Source organism: Carassius auratus, chromosome 30, assembly GCF_003368295.1.
Source record: "Carassius auratus strain Wakin chromosome 30, ASM336829v1, whole genome shotgun sequence".
Taxonomy (NCBI): Eukaryota; Metazoa; Chordata; class Actinopteri; order Cypriniformes; family Cyprinidae; genus Carassius; species Carassius auratus.
Genome location: NC_039272.1, coordinates 29,455,202 through 29,478,500, shown reverse-complemented (window position 1 = coordinate 29,478,500; position 23,299 = coordinate 29,455,202). Strand labels below are relative to the sequence as shown.

The window sequence follows — 23,299 nt, the reverse complement described above, 5'->3', positions numbered from 1 at the left end:
TGAATTGTGGTTAATATGTCGACACTCCCATGTTTTGGTAATAATAATGTACTGTATATATGGGGATTCAAAAAGATTAAGAACCATTGGTTTATTTTGTAGATATATAAACCATGGGCTACATGAATAATACATACATACATACATAATAGTCAACATTTGTGTATCTTCAACTCTATTAGGAGTATTTTTAGTGGAGTGATATTTCATTAGAATAGAGGTACGTTAATGCAAGTATAATTTGTCTTGAAAACTCTTGATTACATTCTCTTCTAGCATGTTATTTGACTTCCTTAAATAGATTTAAATGTTTGTGGTAAGATATTTAAATTTTTGAATTTATGTCATTGCATGCGGTGGTTTTTCAGTAAAACCCTTGCATTCATCATTTAGATTTTTTTCTATCTTGATTTTTTATTTTTTTTTCTGTAGTGTCTGAGATCCTGAACAAGATTTTTTAGACCAACAGCTCTTCAAGCTATAATCACTTCTTTCAGGATGTGGCCTTATTGGAGTGAGATTTGATTGACTGTTGCCGTGAGAGCTGGGAGACTCATCCCAGTGGGTTACTAGCAGCAGGAAGTGATTGGTTGGTAGGTGCGGCTGTAAGAGGTGAATGGTTTCCATCTGTCAAATGTCAGAATTTAGAAGAGGAGGCTAAGTGTTGGCAGCTGGGAGTCTCTTTTGCGCTCTTTATAACCCCAGAGTGATTATAGCACTGAAGTCTGACATCATGCATCCATTACACCAAAGCTAGGATTCTCAGAAATTAGTTAATGCACTAAGATGTTGTAAAATCAAATATAAGGAGAAATGTTCCAAGACTGGTATCACAACATCTCTGCCTTCTCATTGTGCTCTCTCCCTTTCTTTCTCACAAACAGGCAGAACAACATACTGACTGTGGCATTCTCTGCATTTATCATATCCCCTAGGGGTGAGCAATTTGACTAAACAGTCCCCAACGTTGTTTGTTTATTTTATTTTTTTAATGTCACTAGAACCAGTGAGGTTTGTTAAAGCTAGTACAGTTGAGTTTGTTTATATTTGATGTGCTCAATGCTTGTGTGTTAATCAGTGTTTATATGCAAATAAAAGCCTAAGCAACCCTCTACAGACACCTTGGCAATTGAATCGCCATTGGCTAGTAAATTATTTTGTTCACTCGCCAGACTGATATATATATATATATATATATATATATATATATATATATATATATATACTGTATATACTGTATATATACTGTATATATTATATAAAAAGGCACTGCTTTTTAAATATCTGAAAGTACACTCTTAACATCAGTCAGTGAAGCATTATAATATGATAATCAAGTATTATTTAATGATAGAACTTTAGTAATTAGAATTAAAACGTGGTTACCATGTATGAATATATATATATATATGTATATATATATATATATATATATATATATATATATATATATATATATATATATATATATATATATATATATATATAATATGTATATATATATATATATATATATATATATATATATATATATATATATATATATTAACTGAGCATGTTAACTGGACTGGTGGTGGTGCTTTGTTGGTCATTCAGTGTTTCTGTACAAAAAAAACTAACAATAATAGTAATTCTACTATTAAGCACGTTATAAAATGCACTAAGGTTTAGCGAGGTACTGGATTCATGAATATTAATCAGGTTGTTTGCTGAAATCAGAACAGGGACGATAATAAGTGAGCACCAGCCAATGAGACTGTCGTTTGTGCATTAGCTCCGCCCACTACCAGAAAACCCGACAATTCTCAAAAGCTGAAAAAAAGTTTAGTTTACATGTAGCACGTCAATTCTGCATGTAAGACTCACTCGCTCTCTCTGCTCTCACCAAAGTGATGGCGAGTGGTGCGCCTTTACAGTAGAGGTTACGGTACGTCAAACACAGATAGCTTTTAAGAGATTAACTGAGAAATAGCACAGATCGCTTGATGGAGGCAGAAACTCTGAAGCGCTAAGTCAGAGAATGTTTGGCGAGTGAACATATATTTGAGCTAAACTTAGAGTGAAGATTTAGTCGCATATGCGAGTGATTTACTCGCAATGTAGAGGTTTGCCAAAAAATAAGCCTCTGCAGAAGACTTGCTCAGTTTCACTAACAAAAATAGTTCCAAACAGATCACAGCACTGTTTTGAATCTCTGAGCAATGGACATTGTTCACTTACTGAATGAATCATCTTTTTGAATTAATCGGTTAAATAAATGATTCAGTGATTCACTCATTAACACAGTTAAATGCGTTGTTTATGAATGAATTAGCCATTTGAATGAATTGGTTGAATCTCAATGACTCACTCATTAATATTCACTTGTTGTCACCTACTGGTGGTTTTAATTTCAAATATCAACTTTTTTTCACATTTAAATTATTTCAAATATCAGTATTCAACTTTTATTTTAAAAAACAAAACATTAGCCTTATTTATACATCTGTATCTGCAGTTTAAATGCATCCATGTCCACTCTGAGATACATAAACTGTGTAAATACATGCTACAGTATTTCAGATGCAGATTCCAGAAATGTTTTCTTATGTTGGAATGAAAGACGATAAGTACCAGATGAAGTGCTTCTTTTTCTTACCCAAAAATATAAAATGGAAGAAATAGTTATAACTGAAGACAATCTTGCAACTCCAACTGTGTATGAACATTTATTTATAAATATATATATATATACCTGTATGTATGTGTATATATATATATATATATATATATATATATATATATATTAGGGCTGTGAATCTTTGGCAAGGCAGCGATTCAATTCAATTAAGATTCATATGTTTTCGATTCGATTCAAGAACGATTTTTGCAAATTTAGAACGATTCAATTCGATTCGATTCACAATTAAATTTGATTCGATTTGATTATAACGATTCGATTCTGCATTCTTTAAGTGCATTCACGGGATTATTTAAATGCTTCTACTAAATTCTTTAAATGCTTAGTCAGGGTCCAAATTACAGTAGCATTTATGGTTAGAGAACCATAGGTAAAAAAAAAAAACAAAAAAAAACTTTTGTCCATTGTTAAATGCTAGTTTAATGATGCGACATGGCATACGTAAAAATGTATGTAAGCCAAGTTTTTAAAAAAGAGCTTAAAGAGTATTATGTATAAGCTAAAATTTTGGCACACCAGGGTCGTAGCCATAATTTCAGAAGTGACAGACATGTCAAATACAATCATTTTATGTATGTAGCCTATATAATAATAATAATTATTATTATTATTATTAGTATTATTATTTTTATTTTTTTTTACAAGGAATTACCTTCTTTTTTTAATTACTTTTAATTAGCTGTAATAAATCAAATACACTGCTGGACAATAATCAATCATTTGTAATTGATATTTTTTTCCTAATGGCAATTTTATGTTTGTTTTATATACTAGGCTACATTTAATTAGTAATTATTTAAATTTTCTGCACAGAATAAGGTAGAAAATATACTTTATAGTTTCTGTACTGTAATAAATGTCAATTAGCACTGCATCGTTCATAAATTGTTTGTGGGTTTTTTTTTTTTTTTTTTGTTTCATCAGTTCATTCTGCTTTTATTCAGTTTAGCTGCAGATATAGCCTGGCACATCTATGAGAGCGAGATCGCTCCTCTTTCAGTGTGAAAACGTCTTCATCTCTATTTAACTTTTCCTCTCCATCAGCGAATGATTCTGAGAGAAAACGCACCAGATGTCTGTCTGCTAATGAAACAAACGTTACTTTCATGCATCTGATTATCAGATAAATCTCGCTCTCTTATTTCAAGGTCGTTGTTAATGCTGTGGTTAATTTTAAAAGTTTCCTTTGTGTATTTGGTTCATCCACATTGTTTAAAAACATTTATCATTCAATGGATCTGTGCGTATGATTTAGACATTTACATTTCTGCTCCGTCCATGCAATAAATTAGCCTGACAACGTCAGACTTCCTACTTCCGCTCAATTTCATTTCGCTTCTGTACTCAGTCTGATACAGCATCAGAGCTTTCTGTTTGCCACCGGTCTGGAAACAGCCGGGCCAATCAACGAACAGAGGGCGGGCTGAGAGCCGTGACGTAGATGCTAAGCGCCGAGTTTTACATTGTAGGTTAGAGAAATCGAAAACCGAAACGACCGCGGAAATGGGAAACGAGACACGGGATGCAATTCGCTCTGTTATGGAGAACATTCAACTCTTTTTCAAACTGCAAAAGTCCTTTACAGCCATGTTCACTCCGGTATTTCGCTCGCATCATCATGTGTTTACAACAGGTTTACATTGGAAGTTCAATCATAGATTTGAGTTCGATGCATGATGTCTGTGAAGCGCCCCCTAGCGAGAGAGAAAACACTTCTCTATTATGCCATTCCAGACTCTGTCTACGAAGCAAAGTGAAGTAGCAGAGTCTGGTATTACCAGGCTAGCAATAAATACAGCTGTCGACGGCTCCGGTAACTCCGTCGGTAAGATGCAGAGAGCCATTGACAAACTACAGAAAAATAAAAATACTTCACGTTAGCATTACCGGCCACGAGTCCTATAGATCACACGTCAGCTGCGTCAGAGACAAACGGAGCGCGAGCGCAATCCTGTGACAGTCTCATCAGGCGGTAAACAGTGGAGCGTGTGAAGGACAGATAAGAGGCACGATTCAAGAACACTCTTCACGGTCTCCATTAATTCGTGCCTGTAGTAATTTAATGTGTATACATTTTGAAAGCATTGAATCGCTATAGAAATCGCGATTCATTCGATTCTTAGCATTTTGAATCGATTACTGTCCAAGATCGGCGATTCACGATTCAAAAATCATGTTTCAAGATCGATGCATATGAATCGACAGGGTTTATAATCGATGCATCGAGAAAACGAATGAATCGTTACACCCCTAATATATATAGTATATATATAGTAAGTCTCTTTTTATTTATTTATATACTTGTACTAGTTTTCATATAACGTGTAAACATTTTACTAGTTAGACTTTTTCTGAACTATAATTCCTGACTAAATGTATAATCCAGTGAAACATTATGAAGTTTCAATAACAACATACACTACTATACCATTCAAAAGCTTGATGTAAATAATATAAATGTAACAAAAAATGTAAATGTGACTAGGGCTGCACGATGTGTCGTTTAAGCATCGATATCACAATGTACAAATTCACGATAGTCACATCGCAGGATGTGCGATGTAGGCTGTCGTAGTTGATCTGTTATTCATTAACTGTACGGGCCAGCTGCTCCCCGGCCCTTGACGAATGTGATTCGCGAATTAATTAATTAATTATGCAGCTCATACGGGTCTTTGTCTTCTCAGGTGTAAATCACAGTGATATTCATGATAGTTGATGCCTACTTGCATATGACTTTTATAACAGAAAAAAACACATATAAATTAAAATAAAAATAAAAACACCTTTGCCCACTTTTCCCTGCTTAATGACAGCTCTAAGTATAAGGATCCAGCATAGCAAAGTCTGAATAGCTTTGGAATGCTCCCTGTTTTATTGCGACACATGGCATGAGTCCTTTTTCCACTCATACACATTGGGGCCCAGAATGATGAAATGGTCAATGTGAGATGCAAAGACTAGTCTGTGTGGAAGTGGCACCAGTCTAAAGTGTAGCCCAGTGTCACTGTTTGACTGAACCCAGAGAACGCTCTCCCTTATATCACAGGCTACAGCTGCAGCAGGGACTATATTTAGATGCCTTTTCCACACACACACATATACATATTCTTCCAATGTCTCTGCCTGTACCACCTACAGTGAATCAAGCAGTGTCTGTCACCCACACCCACTTTTCTGTTGCTAATGTATATGTGTGTGTTTGTGTGCACACATTGTAGTGAATCGTTGAAATGAATAAGGTATCAGACACACTTTGTTTCGCCATAAGAGACGAGACCGGTTTTATAGTGCTTTATACAATACAGCAGCGTTAAATTAATAAAACAGTAAAATTACAGTGTTAGTTCTGGAAGATTATGTAATAAATTCAATTTTAAAATGTAAAGCAGTTCTACAGTAGATAATAGTGTAATGACAGCTCAAATTAATTTTAGTAACTGTGTTTCAAAGTTAATAAATTATTAAATGAGTTCAGTGCAGCTGAAGAAAGCAGCCTACAAAAGGTAGGATGTTTAATGTTGATTAAATTCTGTTCAGTAACCGTGCTAATAAATTGGTGTCATTATCCAGCTCAAATCAGTTCAAATTCTGTTCTCAAGAAGAAGAGCACAAACCTTTTTATTCCACCAAAGCATTACATCATCTGTTTGTTTAACATCTGTCTTTGTGTTCTAACATTGATAAGGAAAATGCAGTCATCTAATAATTTACTGGCAGAATATTTGATTAATTGATTTGAAGATTAATGTTTTTGTTGTTGCCATGCAATTGCACAATGAAGCTGTATGGCGCAGACATTGCATTCCTAAGCTCTTTAAATGTTTTAGTCCACAAAGATATTATAAGCATTTTAACTGCCAGACACAAGAACACACCCAAACATACACAATTGCACACACACACTATCTTGTACCGGTTATTGGGGAAGGAATCCAGTTCATCCACTGAGGTATAGGAACTGAGGTCAGGTTTATAGCTGCCACACCTTGAGTGATGCATTAATAATAAACTACAGAGGATGGAGGGAATGGGCTAATTAACACAAGCCTCAAAAGAAAGACAGCCCACCCACTCCCCTCCCTTTACAGCTTTGATCTAAAATATAATCCACTGTAACATTATCCTCTGTGCTATCATCAAATCTCAGTTATTGTACCTACACTACTATCAATCCCTAATAGAGCATTTTTATATTATATCGCAGGCATCATTAAAGATTCTGGCTCCTTGGAAATCACGTGCCAGTTTTATAAAACCTAAAATATATAAAACCTATATTTCCAATATATTAATTAACCTTTTTTGCCTTAAATGAACTCATTGTCCTATTGTGTTCATGCCGTCATATTTCTCCTGCTTCACCCATATCAGTCATTTTTTATGGAGTTAGCAGGGCTGATAATCTGGTCATCAAGACGATGGTTTGTGATGGGGTCAGATTATGTCAGAGTATGTTGGAAAATGATTAAATGACAAGTATGATCACTACAGTATGAAACCTGCAGTGCAGCCTGTGATCACATCACGGTGATATGAAAAGTCAATTTTGTGACATTGTTCATGCTTCTGCAGACCCAGAGAAAGAATTTTTGTGTAGTCTTTAATGGACAAGGGAATATTGTTGTGCTCAGATGAAGGCTAGTTGTAAGTCCAGGTGCGTGAAAACCAGTAAAATGTAGAAGAGGCTGTAGATGGTTCGCACTCTGAAAAACTAGACTTGTCTAGTTTTTCAGAGGGCGAACCATCTACAGTCTCTTCGTGTAGTCTTTAATCAAAGAAATACATGGATGAAAGTTGGGCTTTATTCAGATCTGAGCACTGGCGCTAATAGGAGCAATCAAAAAGTAATTTATTGCATTGAATAAAGATGTTTTAGGGAACTATTCTTTTCTCAGTTCAACAGTCACTCATTCTTTTCTCTTCTGGGACAAGTGAGTATGGATTAAATCATTGCAAAATATTTGCATGAAAAACTAGCACTTCAGTTTCCATTGCCTTTCCCCCAGTTCCTAGTTTCCATTCTGATATTTTTGTCAGAACATTTAGTAAATTACATTATTTTGTACCCTTGCAGCTTTTGTAACATGTTCATGTTTCACACATTACTAGAATAAAGATTTTTCTTCAATATTGTGAAAGGAAAAAGGTTGGTATTTAAGTTATCTATTTAATTATTCAGATAGTTATTCATTCATTCATTTGAAATCTCACAAATTACCTCTTTTTTTTTTACACTTTTATTGGTTTACATTTTACATCCTGAACTAACCTTGCTGAAAAGATCGAATTATCTGTCACACAAGTCGCAAGGTCACAAGGTCTGCAGGTCTACTTTATAATATAATTCCTTGCATTTTTTGCATTTTTCCCCCCTGAATTTTTATAATATTAATAAGCAGCCAAATCACATTTATTTGTATAATGCATCATACAATACTGGTTGTATCAAAGCAGCTTTACAGAGTCAAACAGGAAAATAGTTTGTCAGTGATGCAAGAAGCTAATAACGGAGTCAAATTGTTATCTAAAGTCAGTTCACTGATGATTTGGTGATGTCATCATCCAGTTCAGTTGTCTTCCAATAGTGTCTGTGCAACCAGTCAAGCAGTACCCAGTCAAGTAAAGCAGTTTTAGCCCTGTGATGGACTGGCTGCCCAGGATGTTTTCCCCAGCTCTAGTCCAAGACTTCAGAGATAGGCTCCACCATCCTCACCCAGAAAAGTGGTTTTAAAAATTGGTAGATGAATTAATGAAGCCCAGTATCCAAAATACACAACTACGATTCCCTTTCAAGAATTGTACTGCAACAGCAATCAATATCAACATTGCAATTGTATGACCCTGACATTTATCATTTTGAAAATCTAAAATAAAATCCAATTCAAGCATAACAATTATGCTAATCATAGAATGGGTGTATTTAAATTCTACTTTGTCAGACTATTTTTTTATAAATTATAATGTAACTATTTTAGCCTAACTAACAGCTGTCAGCACACCTAAACGAGGTACAAAAAGATGTCCCTTTGTGCCACCTGGTGGATATTCTGTGAACAAGTCAGGTGGTAAGGGTTATTCTGGGTGGCTTCCTACTGCAGATTTTGAAACACACACAAATCTTTCCTCTGCCTGTTAGGAAGGCTTTAAATGTGTGTCTGGTAGCTTTAAATATTTCCAGGTAGTCAGATAGTTTGGACTCATCATCTCACAACCATTTGTAATCAAAATAAAGAAAATACAGATTTCGACTTTGGTCTTCATCCACTCCTTATCTTGTCATTCAGTTAGTTTGTGCAGTGTTTTCAGGTGATTATATGTATAATCAACTTAAGTACAGTATGCATTTAAAAACAAAATCACTATAATCTTCTTTGTCCTGCAATGCTCAGTTTATGCCGCGGATCACTAGTGTGCTGTGACAGGTTGTCAGGTGTGCAATTCCACCCATGTGTGCTTGTTTGCAGGGCCAGGGTAAATACAGAACTGATGTTTGAATAAGTACAACATTTTCTTTACTCAGGAAACACTGTCTATAAAGCTAAGGCTTTGGTGTGTATGTGTTTGAAGTGCAGAGATGAGCTACTGTTTTATATCCTGTATTTATAAATGCATAGCGTTTCATCTTTTATATCATGACATTTTGGCAAAATGCATTCAACAACAAAAAAAATTGTGCCCATATAGCAACAATAAACTTTACAACCTGTAAGAAAATTGTATGCGATGCACTCACTCCTTCAGAAGCAGCTGTCCTAATGATTGACAAAACATATTGCTGTCATTCGCTGGTCAAAAACCTTACAAGTGTCTGATCCTGTATAAAGCCACAATACAAACTCTGAGGACACTGTTTTCCTGAAAGTGGTTGTTCTTTTGGATGATGACAATTTGTTGTTTTATCATTACCATCAATATTAAGGTACCTATGACCTTGTGTTCCTAACTGGCTTAAGCTCAAGTTTCACATTAAATGTGACTACTACTTTTAATTTAATATCCAGTTTTAATATTCCATTTGAAGCAATTGCATGTTTGCAAATCCATGGCTATGACAGGTGACAGGTCATCTAGGCCAGGGGTTCCCAAACTTTTTTGTCAGCTGCACCCCTTACATATTAATTATTGCAAATGTGTAAATAAATAAAATTTAAGTGCACATTGCATTCACAAATGCTTGTTAAATTCACACAATTGGGAGACTATGCAAAATTGAGTTTATAATAGTGCTAAGCTATATCATTATCATTTAGCCCTATGTATTTATTTTAAATTCAGTATAATTAATTATTAGATTTTCATCAACTTATCAACCCTCATTTGAGAAACCTGGATCTAGGCCATTACTGATGACAATACTTGAACTTTGTAATTTGTCCTGTCTGCAATTTAGATGATGTGGAGAAAGCACAATCATTTCAGAAGGCATGGGGCTTTCATGCTAGATTTTAAATGTCTTTTTGATTTTAGTGGAATGTTAATGGCCTTATTATGATTTCCAGAGCTACATAGATGCAAGTGTTAAATGTTGTAGTAAGCCATTATAGCTAATTATATTTAACCATCCATGACATATTCTTGCATTTTTAATAATGGATGCTTTTCTGAAGTGAGGGAGTATCTTTAATGTTTGGCTATGGTCAGGCGTCTGAAATAAAACTGTCCGAGGCCCTGTTGGATTAGACCTTGGACTCTCCTTTCATCTTCACAATGTGTTGGGAACAATGTAAACAGCAAAATTATTTAAAACTGATCAATGGTAAAGAATTAAAACAAACAAAACACTCTTTATCATCTGTAGGATTAATTTTCTACCTTTTGTAAAATATCTGGAAAATAAAAATCAGAATAGTGGCATATTAAAGCAAAATGCTTTTGTTTTTGAGGGAGACAAAAAAAAAAAATGTGCCACAAGCTTAAATGTGTCACAACTCTGACTTTTTTCCAGACATTTTACAGGTAAGGATAAAAAATTCCATAAAGTGTATATTATATGTGGCATTATATAATATGCCATATGGTGTCATTATTTTGTCCTGATTTCCTGCTTAGTTTAGTCATTACTATCCTTAATATACATTTGTGACACATTCAATACACATGTATAGCCAAGGTTATATGGTATATGTCCCTTCTACACCTGAATGATTTTCATTTAGGTTTATCAGAATTTTAAAAATTAATGGTGACCAAAGGCTGTCAAGCTCCATAAAATAACAGAAAAACATTGTAATAGTTGCTGTTGGTAATATCAGGTAATATTAGTCCATTGGAGGCAGCCTCCATCTTTTCCTTCAGGATGTTAAGTATTTGTTTTTAAGTACATAACTAAGATGATGTCTGGCTTGACTAATGTTTTCCTCGAGTTTATAATTAAATAGAAACATATGAGCCTATTTCAAGGGAAATTTATTGTGTTTTTTGTCTCCAAAAAGACTGAACAGTAGAATTCAGCATTTTGACCCTTAACACACAGACTATACCAGAGGCATTTGCTTATATGATGCCCCTCTGCAACTTCAAAACTGAAAGTGTCACTCTCCAACCTTCCAGCAAATGTTCCAAATCTAGTTGCCATGTTGTTGGAAGCAGTATGGTATGGTACACAATTATAGATCTCTTATGGCTTCACATGGTATGATGTCACTTTATCTATACCATTCTGACCCAGATTAATGAATTTGAAATCTGTAAATCCTATAAAGAAAAAAAAATCATGTGAAAGAGGAATAGAGAATGTTTAGTTGTTCTTCGGTCTCCTGTTCTGACATTTGGGTTTTCTCAGACTCAATCTCCTGACCTACAGTATTCTCTCTCTTTCTTTTGAATTATTTTATCTTTGTAGGACCCTAGGAGCAAGCACAAATTTAAGATCCACACTTATGGCAGTCCCACATTCTGTGACCACTGTGGATCTCTTCTATATGGACTCATACACCAAGGAATGAAATGTGACTGTAAGTAGTACCGTACTAAACTATTTTTTGCCCAGGAGCCATTCTAGGGTCATTGGTTGTTGGGATTTTTCTATATCGATGTTTAGTGTATATAGAGTAATTATTTGATTTGAACTATTGAAATATTATATGTTAATGTTATTTTAAATATTATGTGTAAATGTAAAATGTATTTGTTTCATTAATTAAATCTGAAATCAGGTATCTCTTGCTTTATGCAAATATGTGTTTGTGTTCACAGCCTGTGATATGAATGTCCATAAGCAGTGTGTGATGAACGTGCCAAGCCTTTGTGGAATGGACCACACAGAGAGACGAGGACGTCTTTACTTGAAGATTGAGGTGATAGAAGACAAAATGCGTGTCACAGGTGAGTTTCCATGTTTTACCATGACAACTGATGCAACAGACCAAAACATATCAATGCTGTTGCATTTTATTTCCCAAGGTGTCCTTCATGGTTCTGTATTTGGTTCACTGCTCTTTATTAGATATACTTGGTTATATCTTTCACCAGCCTACCCTCAATTCCTCACAAAGGTTGAGGATCCAAAGACAGTAGTTTATTGAAGGATTAATCCACAAACATAATCCAAAGGCAGGCAAAGGTCATACACAAGAAGGCAGTTGTGATGTTCGGTTCTTAAATGAATCGTTCTTTTGAGCCAGTTCTCAGGAAGTAGCCGGATGAGCCGGTTCACAAATTGAACTGAATCTAACTTTAGTTCCGGGTTGATAACGAAGGACGCACAGCCTAAGTAGCACATCCAACCTCAAAAATAACCGATTGAGCGGGTTCAACCAACTGTCGAAGTTTGCTGAGGATTACCAAAGATCCCGATGAGTGAGCTGACCAAACCGTGCAAGCCTGAGGCACTTACTGGAAATATGCTTATTATGACTGTTATTGCAGTTTTTCTGAATTGATTAAACACTAAACCCCAATCTCTGAACCACATTCTCACTAACTTAAACCAATTTGTTGAATAAAGCACCTTTTTTGCTAAACCTTAAACACGTTCAGGCAGTTGTATTTTTTATTTACTCTGTATTTTCAGGGAAATTCCAAATGCTACTACCCAGATACTCTGTATTGTGTGGTCACCAGTATGGTACTCTTAAAACATTACATTTTGCATGTATAGCATTTGAAAAGCTGGGCTGAGCTGAGCTTCTGTATTATATTAGTGCTGTCAGTCGAAGAGCCCGAAGGCCCTAGTTTTCAGATCCACACACGCATAGTCTGGAGTGCTGGAGCTGCACCTGCACAATCAGCCTGATTACAACATGCCAGCAAACTGCACACACACAGCTGCAGTGTGATTTCGTCTGTGTGACGTTCACTGGCTGAGAAAGAAAATGCCATTAGCAGAATGTCAGGCTGATGAGTTCAAGAATAGATCACAGGCTGCATTCACACTCACTCTGAGTGTGTGCGATTTTGCTTGATGGCATGCACATATATGCTTCTAAGTATGCATGTATGTATGTATGTTTTTCATTTAAATATAATAACTGCTGCAGAAATGTGTATATACAGTCATTACAATGAAACTAAATATTATATAAATTTGCCTTTTTTTTTCATTTTAACATATAAATAAATTGAATACAGACCAAAGATAACCTGTTAGATTTACCCAAAACGAATTATATGTTATGTTCAACCACTAAAGAGACATCAGAGCTAGCGGCACACATCAGAAGGTCTAGCCGAGGTGAGGCTGCTTCTCGGCGGATAGATTATCACTGAGCTCCCATTGATCACGTGGAGCTCATGTCTCCGAGATCGGCAAAACACATTTTTAAATAGGCGCTGTCTTTATAAATAAACCACAGATTTGAGTTTTAAACAACTACATTCTCACTTGAAATACTTTTAAAATTAAATTTCATGACACAATAACAGTAATATTTTGAAAATGATCCGAATAAATGGACTTAACCAATCAGCATGTTTAGCACTCAAGTCCCGCCCCCGAAAGTTCCTGAACTTTAAAAAAGTACTACCTCGCCAGCAGGGACATTCTGAGGGGCATTTTTTTACCCGGAACTTTATTTAGTTCCTGGTTCCTGCGGTGGAAACACACAGAGTACTAGGCCAAAGTCCCTAGTTACTGGGTAAAGTTCCTGTGGTGGAAACGCGGCATAGGTCTGAGCATCTCCAAAACAGCAAGTCTTGTATGATGTTTCCAAAGTGCAGTTGTTAAGGCTTACCAAAAGTGATGCAAGGAAGGGAAGCATGATTGTTTCCATGCTTTTGAAATAAGATTTTCAACAAGATACAAGGGCGTCAGAAAGGTCAAACACTCTCGCTAGGTAATGGGGTCAGACTCTGTGTTCCAATTCATCCCAAAGTTGCTCAGTAGGCTTTCATGCCAGGGTTTTTTATTGGCCAATTAAGTTCTTCCACACTAGACACAGTAATTTAATTTATATGGACCTTACTTTATAGATACATGCATTGTCATGTTGTAAAAAGACCCTCCTCAAACTGTTGCAACACAGTTGGAAGCACATAAATCTCTAAAATGTCATTGTGGGATCTAGCATTAAGATGTGTCATTACTGGAATAGACAAAGCCATTATTCAGGGGATCAAGGGGATATCCACATACTTTTGGCCACATAGTGTACTTTTATGTTCAAGATAGCTAATCATCATACATCATGCTTCTGAGGGCAGGACCTAAGAGTGCAGTTCTCTTAAGAGAGCTATGAAATATTTACTCTTAGAGGAAGACAAATATGCCAGCAATGTTTATTTTGCAGTGGTGGCCCAAGGGAAGAGCACAGACATTTTTTTTTCTTTTCTTTTTTTCTCCATTTTCTTGATTATCTGATTGTTGGAACTTGACCCTCCTTTTTCATACTAGTTTCCTGAGAGTTTCAACATATATAACAGAGCCATAATATGGACTTAAAGTTCTCATTTTGTTAAAACTTCTGACTGAAATTCCATTACTTTGCATATACCTGTACTGTATCTGTATACTCAGTTACACTGCAGTACATGAATACTATGTACGATAAACTAAATTAAATATTACTTTAAAATGAGCTAATGATGAGTTAAGGCTTATACTAATGAACTAATCTTAATTATGACATGACTCATACAACTTGTGTGTAAAACATATTGACTATATGTTTGTTAGTTAATGTATTAGCTCATTTAAGTATTTAAGTCATTTATTTATTTAAAAAAAAAAAAATTATTTCCTATTTTCCTGTAGACATTTAGTCAATGTGTCCACATTCACTTTGACACACCTATGTTTGAGCTGTGCCAGACAAGAGATTTCCTGGTCCTGTCTTGTTGTTTTTTTTTATTTTATTTTTGACTGATGTATTGTTACTATTATCTTTTCTTGTAATATGTTCACCCTGTTTGGTGTTCTTGGCAGAAGTAGGTGACAAATGAAAATGCAAATATCAACATTTACAACCTCAGTGCCTGAACTTAAACTTTCACTTTCTTTTTTGAACTACTTATGTTTGACAGGTAGGAGGCGCCCTACAATTTAATCACCCAACATGCCTTTGTGTTTGCTTTTCTCTTTAAATTAATTTGTTCTTTCAATTTAAAAGCTCTTTATTGCAATGACATTATGGGTAATGCCATTGCAATAAAGTGCTTTTAAATTTAAGGTAACAATTAATACATTAATTTAAATGGAAGCAAACACAAAACCATGTTGGGTCATTAAATTGTAGGGCGCCTCCTACCTGTCAAACATAAGTAGTTCAGGCACTGAGGTTTTAAATGTTGATATTTGTATTTTCATAAGGTGTGTGTTAGAGTTGTAGTCTGGCAATGTCTATTTCACAGACTAAAGTCTCTGAACAGGTCATCCACTATTTATCTGTTAATTGATTCTATATATGCATAGCTTTTTATTGTAGCTCCATGTGTTTCATTGTATTCAGTGACAAATGTTAGTGGCACACCACATGTTTGCATTTGCCTTGTTGGTTGTGACATTTTAGATATTCAAAGTCTAACCTTTTTGTGGGTTTACGTAAGAAAAGGAAATGTGTGGCCGGTATTTCTGTCACATTGTGTGTGTGTGTGTGTGTGTGTGTGTGTGTGTGTGTGTGTGTGTGTGTGTGTGTGTGTGTGTGTGTGTGTGTAAAGAAGCACACTAAACCAGACAAACAGTTATGAAAGCTGATCTGGAGTGTTTTGTAGACTGATCATGATACTTCATGTACAGTTGCTAACACTCATAGTCAATGTATAGTGCATAGTAATTATTTAAAGCCACCTCTTAATTATTATGTCACAGTTCAGAGTTTATGTGGAGTAACATTACCCTGAGACTTCAGCGTTACCACCTGCCCTCTATTATTTACCTATGTTTTATCGTATTATTTTATTAATTCATGTTCTGATGTCGTCTCTTATTTGGCATGTTGTGTTGCAGTGGGGGAAGGCAAGAATATGATTCCAATGGACCCAAATGGATTGTCTGATCCATATGTAAAACTCAAGCTGATTCCAGACCCTAAAAATGAGACAAAACAGAAAACGAAAACCATCCGTTCTACTCTGAATCCGGCTTGGAACGAGTCATTTACATTGTGAGTTGCAAAATTGTATTACATCCTAATATTTAGGATTAATTTGTCATTGGTGTTAGTTTTACTGTATGTACATAAACATTGTAATCTTTATTAATGTTTTTTAGTGTTTTAATGTTTCCAAAATGGTCTTGCTCTAAAAAAAAAACTACTCTTCCATATAGGTCTACTGTAGCATTAGTTTTAATAAATGGCTTTATATTCATTAGATAATTTTTCAACTGATGGCACAATCATTTTATATAACCCTGATTAATTTTGATGAGATCACTGTGCTTCCTGATAAATCAGAGCCAGATTCATTCGAAGGAGGACAGTGCAGTTCACAGCATAATGAGACGTGCATATGAATAACCCCTTCAAAATGAAAACTTTCAAAATAAAAACTATTTATAGTGACTTCCTTAGAGTAGGTTTATGTTCAAATCGATATAAGGTCTTAAGCTCAAATCAATGAATGTATGATAGATGTGGGGTCACATTTAATAGACATGACATGATCTGTACTATATGATGCGATTATAATCCATCCCCCCATACCTTTTAGTAGGTGAAGGATTGTTTTTAATGGGCTGAATGCTGATGCCATTTCTATAGTGTGGAAGCAGCCAAAGTGATAGTTGGCAAAAAAAAAGCACAGGAACCAGCACCGTTTATGTGCACACATGCATTCACATATTATCCATTCAAACATATTTAAGCAAAAAAACTTTTGCAATTGATACAGATGCATCTGCACATGTGGATGATGATATCGTAAATAAAAATGAAATATTTAAAGGTACAATATCTAACTTTTGGTGCTCTAGTTGTTAATAAAGTAAACTGCATGCTTCTTTCAAAAGAACATTGTAGCCGTAGCTACTTCTCTCTGTTTATGGATATGAAGGCCATGCAGGTACTAGGCTTCTCCAGCAGGGATTGTCCCGACAGTTCTAAAATAGTCTGAATATAAACACTTATTATAGGCTCTCCAGTCTCCATAGTGATTCCGGATTAGACAAAAACACAGTTTGGTTTCATGACAAACTCATTAAATCAGTTTTGTTAATTTGGGAGAAAATAAAAGTTACCTAGTGCACCTTTAAAATTCAAAAAGGAGAAATGAATAATATTTATGGAAAAGTTTGCTTATATTTTTAATAACCAATTAAAACGATACGTGTTGATATTGGCCGTAAAATGGCTTGCATGCAGACAGTGTGACTATTTATAAAGCTGAGAGTCACCATTTAGGTGTGAGTTCATGTTACCCTTTTGAAGGATTTTTTTTAGTGAGCCCTGAACTTTATTGTAAAACCTTCAATATTAATGTCTATACATATTTAGGCTATTTGGTTTTTGTTTTCATGTCAATATTTACAATGAAAATGATATAGTTAATAGCTACTGTATAAAAATCTATGTTTAGCCTCGCTTGAGTTTTCATCTGAATATGCAGCTGGAAATCCCTTCTTTATTATATGATGGGGAGAGTGTCAATGCAATGCTTCATTCTGATTCGTGTGTGTGTGATTGTCTGTTCCAGTAAGCTGAAGCCAACAGATAAGGACCGTCGGCTGTCTGTGGAGGTGTGGGACTGGGACAGAACCACCCGTAATGATTTCATGGGCTCAATGTCTTTCGGTGTGTCTGAGCTCATGAAATCCCCAGTGTGTGGATGGTAAGGATTTGTCTCGTTCTCAATGTACAGGAAAAAGGTTTGGTCACTTGTTCAGCAGTCATTTCCTGCTGTTATTATATACTGTATGTCTCATTAGATAAAAACCAACATAAAATCCCCATAAAGGAAGTGCAGTATATTATAAGCCTTCTGAAGCTAGCTTTGTGTGACAAAGAGACCAATTTGATGTTGTTGTTCACATAAACTTTTCCAAAATTATTTTACATTTAGTTGTAAAAATGGCACAACACTGTGTGTGTATATATATATATATATATATATATATATATATATATATATATATATAAGACTATATAAGACTAACTGGCAGGGGGTAAGACTGCAAGTGGTGTGGGCAGGCTAGTTACCCCGACCACAGGCTTGGCTTTAGGCCAACCCAAACTAACTGCAAGTTCAGTTAAGAGTCAACAGCCCAGTGATCCTCCGAGAGGTGGGCTGGGAGAAGGGCCTAGTAGGACAGAATACACGGAATTGCACTGCACTCGCAGATGAGAACAAAAAGGGCACAGAGCCAGGTTGAGAACCATAGTGCTAATAAGCCCAATGTGGCATACGGTTACTCAACAATAAGAACATCAAAACACAATTTGCCTGATGAGTTCCAAAACCTCGGAAAGGACACCCATAAGAGAAGATGGAAGGAAAGAAGGAGAACCAGGAAGGAAAAAGCCAACTATGTGAGCAAAGACCAAGAACAAAGCACCATGGAGTAAGCTGGATGATGACTTGGAAAGAATGCTCATAAACAATATCAAAGGGAATGTCGAGTGCAACATTAGTCTCTTTTGCGAGACTATCCACGTCAAATGCCTCCAGAGATTTGGTGAAGCAAGGAGGAAGGCGCCCAAGCCAAAAGCTATGAGCAGAAGGGAAAGGGAAATTCTGCAGCTTGTGTAAGAGTGAAGAGCTCTGCAAAAAGCTTGGAGAAAGGCAGCAAAATATGAGAAGGAAAGTCTTAAAGCCCTGTTGAATCAAATTAAGAGTCAGTTGGCTTCACTTAGAAGGGCAGCTCTCATTAGAAAGTGGAGGAGGATGAAAGAGAGCAAGCGTTCAAGATTCCTAAAAGACCCTTTCAAGGTTGCAAGAGACATGCTCGAAGAGAAGAAGATTGGTTCATTGGCAATGGAAAAAGAAGACCTTGAGAAGTCTTCTTCTCTACCAATGTCAGTCATCTTGAGCGAACTTTGGAGATTTCCCCAAGCCAGGTTAAAATTCATTATTAGATCAATTTATGACACATTTCCCAGCCCAGGTAACCTGGCACAGTGGTTTGGGGTTGAAGAAATCTGCAGCTTGTGCAATGCAGCTCAGGGAACCCTCCACCATATTTTGTGTGGGTGTAAAATTGCTTTGGCTCAGGGTCCCTACACGTGGCATCATGACCAGTTGTTACAGAAGCTGGCAGAATACACAGACACAGCCATGATGATAATCTGAAAGCAACAGCAGGTTTCAGTTTAGTGGTGTAGAGCAGTGGCCATCTTAATCCCAAGGGAAAGGGATTCAGCCGTCATCAGTCAGTTTAGGAGCATTTTACTCTTGAACGTGGAAGGAAAGGTTTCCTTCTCAGTGATTTGCCAAGTGTCTGACCAAGTTCCTCCTCTGTAACAATTAAATTGAAGTCATCAGAAGGCAGGTGTCTTGGGTTTGTCAGGGTGCTCGGAGCATGCAGCATTAATCTGGGACCAAATCCAGTCCACAAAAAAGGACAAGAAATATCTTCATGTTATCTGGCTGGATTTGGAGAACGACTACGTCTGTGTTCCACATCAGTTGATTGATTTTGCCCTGGACTACTTCTATTTGCCTAAAAGTGTTATAAACATTATTCAAAGCTATGTCATTAATTACTGTATGTGATTACACAACCATTTGGCAGAAACGTGGCAAGGGAATAGCTATGGATGTTCAGTATCCCCCATTCTATTCACAGCAGCCTTTGATGTAATCTTGATCAGAGCCAGGTCCATGGCCAGGGAAGCACAAAATAGTGCTGGACTTTGGTTGCCGCCACTTCGATGCTTCATGGACGACATCACAATCCTTCTTCAGACAGTGGATTGCACAACGCTGCTCATCTAGATGCCGGAGGTGCTGCTGAGCTGGGCCGGAATGAGAATCAAGATCGTCAAGTCTTGTAGGGAAAGCGAGTGGATACAGTTTCTTTCCAAGTTGCAGGGTAGAGGATCCCAGTGCTATCTGGGCAACCAATAAGTTCAAAAATAAATATTGTTTACACACTCTAAACGGAATGAATACTTGATAAGTAAACGGACCTATATGGACTTAACATGTTCTTTGATGAATACCATAAATCTGCAATCATAACTTGTTCATATCTTTATCTGTGATACAGGTTTAAAATTTTAAACCAGGATGAGGGGGAGTACTACAATGTGCCAATTCCAGATGAAGATGATGAGGATACTGAGCTCCGACAGAAGTTTGAGGTGACTCTTTTATTACCCTTGTGTACAAAAATCCCAAATCTCTCCTGTGTTTCTTCAACCTGAGCTGAACTATCAGTAAATTAATTTATTGCTCTTACAGAACACCAATTGCTAACAATAAGCTTTTGTTAATTAATTAAATTGAATCATTCTTTATAGAATAATTGCTTTTTCTATAATGTCTAGGTAAGATGAGCAGGTTGAAAAACACCATCAATAAATTATAAGAGTGACCCTCAGACTTAAAGCCCCTTGAGCGACACAGCAAATGTTTAGTGGGAAATACCTTGTTATTATTTCAGGAACAACATGCTGTAACTTTCAGGTTGTATATCTGTTTAGCATGTTAGCTGAAGTTTTTTTTTTAATATATGTCAGATATAATGTTTCATTGGAAACATGATAAGGATATATTAATATAAATCTACTTGTAGCTTTCCTGAGAAACTTACTGTAGATGCTTGTACACATAGAAATACATTATAGCTGCCTTGGAGATGTTTATGTCTGTGACCCATAAAACATTAGATGAGAAACTCATTGCCAGACCAGTCACCATCGGCTATAAGAATCAGTTTTCTTGTAATTCCTTATTTAGCCAGATGATGGCAGTCATAACCTTTCTTGTTATTTTTTCCTGTTTGTTGATGATTCAGAAATCCCACCTGCACCTGGTATAATAGTTTCTGTTTATCAGTTGCAGGAAATCATCATACAGTGTCCTCCATAAGTATTGGAACAGTAAAGACAAAATTGTTCTGTTTGCTGTGGATATGATTTGATTTACAGAAATCTGTAAATATGATTAAGAGATGAATATGAGACAAAACTGTACTACATTCTGTAGTTTTGTTGCATACTCATCTTTTAATCATATTTGCAAATGTCTTGATTCCACAGCAGAAAAAGCAATTTTGTCTTTACTGTTCCAATACTTATGGAGGGCACTGTATATAGATTGTAAAGTTTCATTAAGTGTTGTGGGTTAAATGTAGCCATTGCCAAGTGGACAAAGCAACGGAATGGAATATATAGAAATATAATTTTGGGGCAAAATGGCTAATAAAAAGAAAGTGTTGAAATTATGAAATATTTAAAATAAAATATAGATTTCAATTGTCAGTGTCGTCACTATCTAAACTTTTTTTTCTTACTAAGGCTGACAACACATTCCTTTAAGGTTTAAATCAGTTTTAGTGCATGCAGTGCTCCTGTTGTTTTTCTTTTTTTCACAAGCTTCACTTATTTGTAAGTCAGATAAGAATTCAATTCAAAATGTAAAGGCAGCTGTTTATTATGCCACCCACTGTCATTTTTGATCAGTGCATTTGAAAGACCTCAGAAGACAGAAGATTTAATCAAAAACAGTCGGCAGGTGAGAAATCCCCTACTGAAAGTTATTCCTTATTAGTTGGCTAGTGAGACACCCCATTTACCCAGGCTTACTCAATTTCAACCACATACTGTGTAGTCATAAATGAAGTAAATTGAATGAAAAAAGTGGCAGTGACTTTGGTTTAGAAAATTTTATAAAATATTGTCTTTTCCTTTTCACACAAATGTGTGTTACATGTATACATGTGTATCTCTGCTTACTCCTTTCATATGGTTTCAGGATCAGACAATAGAGGGCCTTGAGCAGGTGCGTGTCAGCAGCAACGTGCCAATATGTGTGTGTCGATTGGCTGGCTGGTTTCGTGGCCTTTTTATCTGCATCAGTTTTTTATTAAATTGTCACGACATTAATCCAGCTTCTTTTTGAAGTATGTGAGAGTGTGAAGATCTCTTGCAAAGAATACTTGTTGTGTGTGCCTGGGGCAGTGTCATGGGGCAGTGATAGATTCTGATAGTTAAACAGAGGTAATAGAGGTAAGCATAGTTGTGGGAATTAATTTTGGTTTAGAGAGACATACCATTTTTGATGCAAAATACACTTGCACTCTGACCCAACAGCTTCGCAATTGTCAAAATAAGCCCAATGCAATGTTTTTTTAACCTTCTGGTCTTCCTCACTTATACTGATGATCCTTGGTGGTATAAACAAAACAAAAACAAACAAAAAAAGAAATCATAACATTTTGTTTAATGAAAAGAATGTACTATAACATATTACTGTTGTACTCTTATATTATTATTATACTATATTATGCTATAATATTTGTTTGTGGTATTTTGAGACAGTTTCATGGTACTACATAACATTCAACTCTAAATTATGAACCATTTATTTTTATTTAACATTAAAAAAAAGATTCATATTATTTTCATGAAATATAGTCAGTTAAAAAAAAGAGAAAAATATTTTAAATCCAGTGCATGGAAAGGAGATTATTGCCATTTGGTGGGAAAGAATATTATATGTCCTAAATAAAAAATTGTGTTTACATTATACACAGTACACACACACATTTTTATATGTATATATGAATACACACAATCATGTATATATCTAAGAAATATTTACACATATATAGTAATGTGGGAGCGTGACAATGGAGATGAGGATCCAGATGCAGCTTTATTCCAAAGAGTGTTCACAACAGGCAGGATCAAACAACAGCAAATAGGTACAATCCAGGATGAGACAAAAGAGTAACCCAATGAATAGGCGAAGGTCAGGTCAGGCAGTAAACGATCAGAAACAAGGTATACGGTCAAGGGATCAAAACCCGCAAAGACAGGGAAACTAGGAAAACACTGGAACTTGGGAGTGCTACAGGTTATACAATACTCAGCAATCTATTTCTATATATATAAATATTTCTTAAAAATAACCAATCTTTAAGATCTTCTTTCATCTTCGGAACACAAATAAAGATATTTTTGATTAAATCGGAGAGGTTTCTGAACCACACAGCAAAGTCATTGCATCTTTGAAGGTCCAGAAATGTATTAAAGACATTGGTAAAATATTCAGCGTGACTACGGTGGTTTAACTTTAATA

General features: G+C 35.7%; 1 protein-coding gene across 2 annotated transcripts in view; it reads left to right on the top strand.

Annotated features, from left to right (window-relative positions):
* LOC113049910 (protein kinase C alpha type) overlaps nt 1–23,299 on the top strand; it is a 96,206-nt gene that overhangs the window by 49,483 nt on the left and 23,424 nt on the right. The window contains exons 4-9 of one of the 2 annotated variants that reach the window (XM_026212649.1): nt 11,526–11,637; nt 11,879–12,007; nt 16,065–16,221; nt 17,750–17,884; nt 20,262–20,355; nt 21,971–21,997. In XM_026212649.1, the coding sequence (XP_026068434.1) occupies nt 11,526–11,637; nt 11,879–12,007; nt 16,065–16,221; nt 17,750–17,884; nt 20,262–20,355; nt 21,971–21,997 (654 nt within the window). The remainder of the gene's footprint in view (nt 1–11,525; nt 11,638–11,878; nt 12,008–16,064; nt 16,222–17,749; nt 17,885–20,261; nt 20,356–21,970; nt 21,998–23,299) is intronic. The other variant, XM_026212650.1, reaches the window with a different exon arrangement.